The following is a 7,720-nucleotide window of genomic DNA, read 5'->3' as shown; positions in this document are numbered from 1 at the left end:
AGCGCAAATTTCTGTTGTAATTTTTCGTTCTACTCGCGACTCTCACCCCCGCCCACTTCCGCGGGTGGGAAAGTTTCAAAATCTAAAACTTATCTATTTTGAAGATAAGCTTAAAAGACTTCGGCGCAACTGTTTATTTTATTTCTCCCAATTTATTGAAGGCACTTTAACTTGTTTGGAAAAACCGAGAGAGGTGAAATTCATTTAAATCACACTGAATGTAATCAAACATTGCACAACTAAGAAAAGCACACATCAAACAAAAGCAAACAGTTTCATTAGCAGTTCGAGTAAGTAAAAACAAATAACTTGATAATTGCAGCGAGCACGTTGTAACAACTTATAACAATTATTACGTCTGCGTTCGACAACCGTGTGTGTAACTCGAAACAAGTGAATTTGATGCTAGTGTTTTAATCACCAAGAAAGTAAGAGAATAAAAGACAACCTTTAACCAAATAAATGAAATAATACTTGCACAAACGTTGTTTCAAGAAAAAAAAAGTTATTTGCAGCTATCGCAAAGATTTCCGAAACAAGCCAACTTAAAAAGGCATAAACTCTCTAAAACAGGCGAAAGGCACTCAACAAAGTATCACTACAATTTGCAATAGATCAACGCTGAACAGCATCAGACAACCCAGAGTTACAAGTAAATAACCATTGAGCAAACGAGACACTACAAAATAGCCACACTCACAGAACAAATTACTGAAAGTTTATACGAAAAGGCAACAAAAATAAAGCAAAATCATTTTCGAAGGAGAAACAAACTTGGATTTTTATTTAACTTGTGTTTTTAACTTGTTACACGTTTCAATGTAAGTCATCAGATAGAAGAAAAAAAGTCGTACGAATACGAACGCAATCACTTATCCGCCTCAGCGATCCTGCAGGCCGCCAGGGCTTTGACCATCTCATCGACCAGGTAGGGATGAGTTCGAACCATGTTCTTCCAACCGCCGCTTTCGGTCGCCTTGCCCGCCTCGCTTCCACTCAGGAACCGCAGCGCGTGCTTCTTCATCTCCTGGTCGCTGTGCAATTCGGCCAGCACCAACGTTTCCGCTGCCGTTTCCCAGTTGAGCTTCTCCAGGATGTGGCACCGACAGCGGCTCTTCAGCGTGGGCATGGCGTACTTGTCGGCCGCCTTGTACAACGCGTGGGCCATCGTGCCCAAAGAGGTCAACTCGTCCGTGTAGATGTAGCGAAGTAGCTCTTTGAAGACATTCGGCTCGACATCGCTGATCGTGACGCAATTCTGGATGGTTTCTTGCATCTGGTGGTCAAACATGGCAGCAAATACGGCGCTCCTGGCGGCGAGGATTCCTTTGTAAGCCAAGAACCGGTGGCCGTCGATCAGGATGGTCACGTCGCCGAACTTCTGTCCGTCGACGAGGGTGTTGTAGTCCTTCGACAAGGAGCTTACCAACGGTTTTGGCAAATGCTTCCTGATCACCTCGCTGTTAATTACTTCTTCGACCAGAATCTTGCATTTTATGACAAGTTGGTCATCGTCTTTAATAGCTTCCAGCAATTTGTCCGTGCGGATCCATTTATTAAACCCCCGACCGTGTTGAACAAAAAAACCATGTTTTAAGGATTTCTGCCTAATAGTTTCACCATTCGAATTCTCCATTTTTAGCTCAACCTGGGGAAACACCTTGTCTTGTGATCCTTTCTTCGAAATTAGAAATAAAAATAATGAACAGAAGTTTTTATCCTTCTGCGATTGAGGATTAAACTTCAAAACCCATTTAAATTTATCATCAGTTCCGGAAGGAAATTGCTTGGAACGTTGAATCTTTCCTTCCACATTTACACGCCAATTGCTGAAATTGTTTATGACCCACGTAAACGCATATTTGTACGGCATCAAGGACGTAATCATGCTCTCTTCGATGTTGCTGCCGGTCTCCATGATTCTGGAAAGATAATTCAAAATGTTGTTGTTGGTTATTCATTTATTTCTGGCAGCTTTAACCTTCTTGGTCATTCTCTGCACTAATTCAAAATGATCTTTTACATAAATAACAGTATAGAAAGCTTAAGATATACAATAACCTTACCTTCCAGCTCCTGAAACTGTTTCGGATCAAGTTCCGGCACAACCCGCAACGGTTCCGAGATTTGCTCTTCACGAACTGGAGAACCATCGAAATCAAAATCAACACAACTCAAAATGCGCGCCAAAAAATTTAAAACAAAACGCCGCGAATGCAACTGTCAAACTGGAAAAGAGCATTCGAAAATTACGTTACGCATTTTATCTTTTCAGCACCCAGATGAAGCCTATCGAAATTAAAGTATCCTATCTGTACAAAGAATACCTTTGAGCTGTGTTGATTTGACAGCATTTTGATTTTTTTTCAGTTCAGCGTTCTGTCTCTATTTTTGGCGCGTCTTTGCGCGTTGCGTGTGCAGGTTGACCAGTTCGGAAAGATATTCTACGACAAACGGAGGATCATCCCGTGTTTTTTGACCTGAAAGTAACAAGAAAAAATGTAATTATTGGTGGTATGTAAATAGTTTGTTTGCAATTTATACATAACGTTTATTTTCAGACCGCCAACCATGTCGGAGTTGAACAACGTCATCGTACATGGGGAAAAAAACGTCACGTCCGTTCGATCCAGTCAGTATGATTACACGTGGGAGATCAACAACTACAGCGTTTGGAGCACCATGGTACGTGGGGCCCAGTACACCCCCGTTTTTCCGTCTGGCCAAGACGAGCCAATTCAATGGCAGTTGAAGTTTGTACCCAAATCATCCCAAAACCCTACTTTTGCTTCATTGTTTGTTGAGTTGATCGTTCCCATTCTGAAGGAGGATGAGAAATTCCATGCTGGATGCGAGATTACCTTGGAAAACGTCGACGGAACCACTATTTTTGAGAAATCCTTCAAAAGTGACAATGGTTGGAATCAAGGCTGGGGATGGTATTCTCTAATCGAATGTGAAGCGCTGCATCAGGCCGTAATGCCGGAGGACAAGTTGAATATTCGCTGTAAGATTATTGCCAACACTTTGATCGTCACTGAAACGATCCAGCAAAACTTGAAGAAACTACCGGAACCTTTGCCGAGCAGCTTGGGGCAAGATTTAAAAACGCTCATCGATGATAACAAATTCGGAGATGTTGCCATTCTGATCGACGGCCAGCGGTTTTTGGCGCACAAGTGCATTCTCACTGCTAGGAGTCCCGTGTTTGCTGCCATGTTCGAACACCAATTGCAAGAAACCATCCAGAATTGCGTCACGATCAGCGATGTTGAACCGGGCGTCTTCAAAGAGCTGCTTCGTTACGTCTACACTGACGAGTTGACCACTTTGGACACGATGGCCCACGCGTTGTACACGGCGGCCGATAAGTACGTCATTCCAACGCTGAAGAGTCGCTGCCAGTACCACATCCTGGACAGGCTTAGTGACGAAACGGTCGCCGAAACGCTGGTACTCGCCGAAATGCACAGCGACCAGGAGATGAAGAAGCGTGCCTTGAAGTTTCTCAGCGAAACCATGACGACCGAGGTGACCGAAACCGAGGGTTGGATGAACATGGTGCAAACTCACCCTTACCTCGTGGACGAAACGGTCAAGGCGTTGCTGGAGGTCAGGAAGACTGTGGGCAAGGAATGATGAGTGATGGATTGATTGTTTTTTTCTTATTTGATTTTCGTTTTATTAGATAAAAACTCGAGAAAATTTTTCCTAAAACTAACCTTGAATTAAACTAATATGAGATATGAATAAACGCAATGTAATTGGCAAAATCGTTCAATTTTTTATGATATTTAGATGCATGTTTAGAAAAAAAATAATTTGAAAAGGCTTTTCGACAAGAACTTTCTCTAAGGGCTTTAATACATGCAAGGGTAGCAATCCAGATTATTTGCAAAAGCGTGCAAAAGAGTTTTCTTGAGATGAATATCACGATATTTACGATGAATTGGATCCTAAAATGAAGCTTAAATTTGTGATATTATTGTCCACAACGATAAAGCTTATTTTTCTGAGTCCAATGACTCTTTGTACGACCCCAAAGGATTTAAAATGGATTTTTAAATCAATTTTGAAAAAAATACCTCGCGGTCCTTCTTGACAGAAAAGTTCCTACTTCGACGCCAACATTTCAAAAAGCATCATGTACAAACCATGCGTTTTGAGAAAAACGCATTTGAATGTTGAGCATCCATTTTCAATTCCCATTTTAATATAAAGGCAAAATAAGATGTTCTAATGATAACAAACGATGAAAAACGTTGCTTTTATTGATACTTGATCATCCAAATTCAATAAAACATTATTTCCGTAATTTTATTTGAGAAAAACAAACATAACTTCTTTTGAAATCACCAACGTATATATCACCCTGCTGGCATTGAGGGGGACGCTTTGTTATGATTCGTTTTTCTTCGCCGAATGTACATGACGCTTTGTTCATGTTGCTTTTTTTTCGTCGCGAGGTTCATATAGTCTTTTGTTTGACAGGTTGACAGCCCGCATAATCAAATACCAAAGGTGAAACTGTCGAAATCATAAGAAAATTATTTCTGGTATGGTTACCATTTGTGATATTGTTGATATAATGTCACGACCATAGAACAAAATTAAAATGGTACTATTTCCCGAATGGTTACACTTTTCTTAACATATTCGAATAGTTGATTTTTTTTCTTACAATTCAATGAACGGTATCTATTCGTCATACGATTAGGATGGTTCGAAACAGCTATTGTTAGAACAGAATAGTACTATAGCTGGTATGATAAAAGTTATGATACTCGGTATGATTGAGTCAAAGAAACCTAAGCGGAAAATTTCATAAGTTCTAATAATTTAAACAATTGCACAACAATTAATGGTAAGATATAATTATTCCTCAGATGTTTGGTATTATTTCAAACAGTTTTTGTATGATTGAGCCAAAAATAAATTTTAGCGAAAATTTGCTTAAGTCCCAATGATTCAAACAATAGTTCAACAATTCATGGAAAAATATAACTTTTCGCCTTATGGTTGAGATTCTTCGGAACAGCTATTGTTAAAACATAAGGGTACCATAGACGACGTAGTACTTCCACCTTGAAGTTCAGCGAAAAACTCTTAAGTCCCAATAATCCAAACAATTGTACAACAATTCATGGAACGATATAACTGTTCGCCAAATGGTTAGGATTATTTGAAACAGGTATTGTATGATTGAGCCAAATGAACTACAACAAAAAAAATCTTAAGTCCGAATAATTCAAATAATATTTCAACAATTCATGGAACGATATACCTGAACTCATCCAGCGAAAATTTTCTTAAGTCCCAACAATTCATACCATTGTTCAACAATTCATGGAACGATATACCTGAACTCAACCAGCGAAAATTTTCTTAAGTCCCAACAATTCATACCATTGTTCAACAATTCATGGAACGATATACCTGAACTCATCCAGCGAAAATTTTCTTAAGTCCCAACAATTCATACCATTGTTCAACAATTCATGGAACGATATACCTGAACTCAACCAGCGAAAATTTTCTTAAGTCCCAACAATTCATACCATTGTTCAACAATTCATGGAACGATATACCTGAATTCAGCGAAAATTTTCTTAAGTCCCAACAATTCAAACCATTGTTCAACAATTCATGGATCGATATACCTGTTTGCCATATAGTTTGTATGTAAAGCTAAATTATTTTCGTGATAATTTTTATAAGTCCAAATAATTAAACAATTGATTGATCATTATCAGAACGATAACTGTTCGCCATGTGATTGGTCTATAGTTTATTTGTATGGTTCTACCATACATGTTACGATATATTTACGATAAATTTTGAGGCCACATTTCATAATAAAATGCATTTTAAACCGCCAAACGTAATGTAACTGAGATAGCTCAATTAGATAAGGCGGCAGCACCACGGAAGAATCAACAGAAGACATCATCATCAAGCGGTAACAAATCCCGGACATTACAAAAAAAAAACGCTAACCATTAATAATCATATACTTACCATTCCCGTTAAATCCACAGTTCCCAGAACATTTGTAAAGTTTATTTTTTGGCTCCTCCCTTTTCAAATGGTGTCGGTAAGTGTCGGTAAAGCAGTTCACCATTTAAAATCATATTTTATTAATTTGTGGTACGGTTCACATAAAATGAGAATTGAACAGTTGGGGAACAGTTTGGGGTAGGGTACGACTATGATCCACGAAAAAAATCCCTTGTAAAAATGTATTGTAACATAACCTAACGACCTATTTAATAAATTATAGGATTGTTTGGGGAATGGAAAATGTACGGTTGCACCCTATTTGGTGTATTATCAAGATCATTTAGGAAAAATCATTCGACAAATGGTGACTGTATGGTTGTTGACTATGCGGGAGGGCTATATGAACAGGGACTGCTGATGGCAGAGATTTTGTTTCAAATCAAAAAATCAAAATCAAATTATTCGCTCTACAGCATTGCCTTGGCGTTCTCGATTGCGAGATTCCTACTCGAAACTAGGTGTTCGAAGGCTTGATTGTTGAGGCAATTGCAAACCTCTTTTTACACCTTAGCTTCCATCCACCCCGGGATTCGAACTGACGACCTTTGGATTGTTAGTCCAACTGCCTACCAGCGACTCCACCGAGACAGGACCCAGGGAGACGACTCCTACACCTGGACTGAGCTAACGACCTAACCTTTTAGGTTAGTCCGGGGCCAACATTTACTTCCCCCGTCCGACGGAAGGCGTGATCAGACAAATCTCGTCTCAAAATTTGCCACCGGGACCGTCTGGGATCGAACCCAGGCCGACTGGGTGAGAGGCAACCACGCTTACCCCTACACCACGGTTCCCGGTTTTGTTTGATTTTGTTTATGTTACTTTATTTAAAATCATGATTAAACAGACTCTACTGAAGTAACTTTTGCTCATTTTTGGTGGAGAGGTAGCTTATTAGGAGTACTTTCAGAATATGCAATAACTCAGAAAGTGCCAAAATGTACATGATGCCTTTTGAAATGTTACCGTCGACTTGACAGCTCTTTTCAAGGGGACCATAGTTGATCCATCGAAAAAATGTTGTCTTGTCAATATTTTTTTGCATTAAAATGAAAAAAAAAGTGATCAGAAATGGCTTTTAATCGTGTTTTTAACCGTTGTACACTCAAACCCCGATGGTTTGACACCAACTGTTGTCAAACGAACGGGGTCACTTTTTAGTTTGACACCCCTTTTACACGGAGTTCACTCACACTATCAAACGTTTATTTTGGTAGTGTGCGTGAGCGCCGTGTAAAAAGTGACAGTTCGTCACTTTTTAGTTTGACTTTGACCAACCAACGGGGTACAAACTAAAAAAGTGTCAAACGAAAAAGTGACCAACCACCGGGGGTTGAGTGTATATGAAAATTTACATTAGGCTTTAGTACTCAATCCTGGAAACAGGAAAGCCGATCAGGGATGCCACATTTGAAGATTTTCGAGCACATGCTCAATGCTCAAACGTATTGTTTTGCCATGTTATTCGATGATTTTTAAATAAATGAATTACTCACGAAAAAGATAACAATGTTTAGCTTCTTTTGCCAAAAACAGATTTGTAAAATATTATTTTGTCATTAAGTTAAACTCATTTGCGTTTTTGTGATGTGCCCGAAAATCTTCAAAATCTGGCATGCCTGAAGCCGATGCCTTCGATGGCATTTCGCGCGATGTCAAG

General features: G+C 39.3%; 2 protein-coding genes across 2 annotated transcripts; one reads left to right on the top strand and one right to left on the bottom strand.

Moving 5' to 3' along the window:
* Window positions 1-181: 181 nt before the first annotated feature.
* On the bottom strand, window positions 182-2,458 carry LOC120424192 (speckle-type POZ protein B-like). The gene is made up of 3 exons (XM_039588251.2): window positions 2,328-2,458; window positions 2,067-2,228; window positions 182-1,922 (listed from the first exon to the last, which is right to left on the bottom strand). The coding sequence occupies exon 3, from the start codon at window positions 1,916-1,918 to the stop codon at window positions 869-871; it is 1,050 nt and encodes a 349-aa protein (XP_039444185.1). The 5' UTR covers window positions 1,919-1,922; window positions 2,067-2,228; window positions 2,328-2,458; the 3' UTR covers window positions 182-868.
* A 113-nt stretch (window positions 2,459-2,571) lies between these two features.
* Window positions 2,572-3,797, top strand: LOC120424191 (speckle-type POZ protein-like A). Its single transcript, XM_039588250.2, has one exon. It carries the CDS (start codon window positions 2,572-2,574, stop codon window positions 3,637-3,639), a length of 1,068 nt encoding a protein of 355 aa, XP_039444184.1. The 3' UTR covers window positions 3,640-3,797.
* The last annotated feature ends 3,923 nt before the right edge of the window (window positions 3,798-7,720 follow it).

Source organism: Culex pipiens, chromosome 3 (genome assembly GCF_016801865.2).
Source record: "Culex pipiens pallens isolate TS chromosome 3, TS_CPP_V2, whole genome shotgun sequence".
Classification (NCBI taxonomy): Eukaryota; Metazoa; Arthropoda; class Insecta; order Diptera; family Culicidae; genus Culex; species Culex pipiens.
This window is presented reverse-complemented; position numbering and strand designations above follow the sequence as displayed.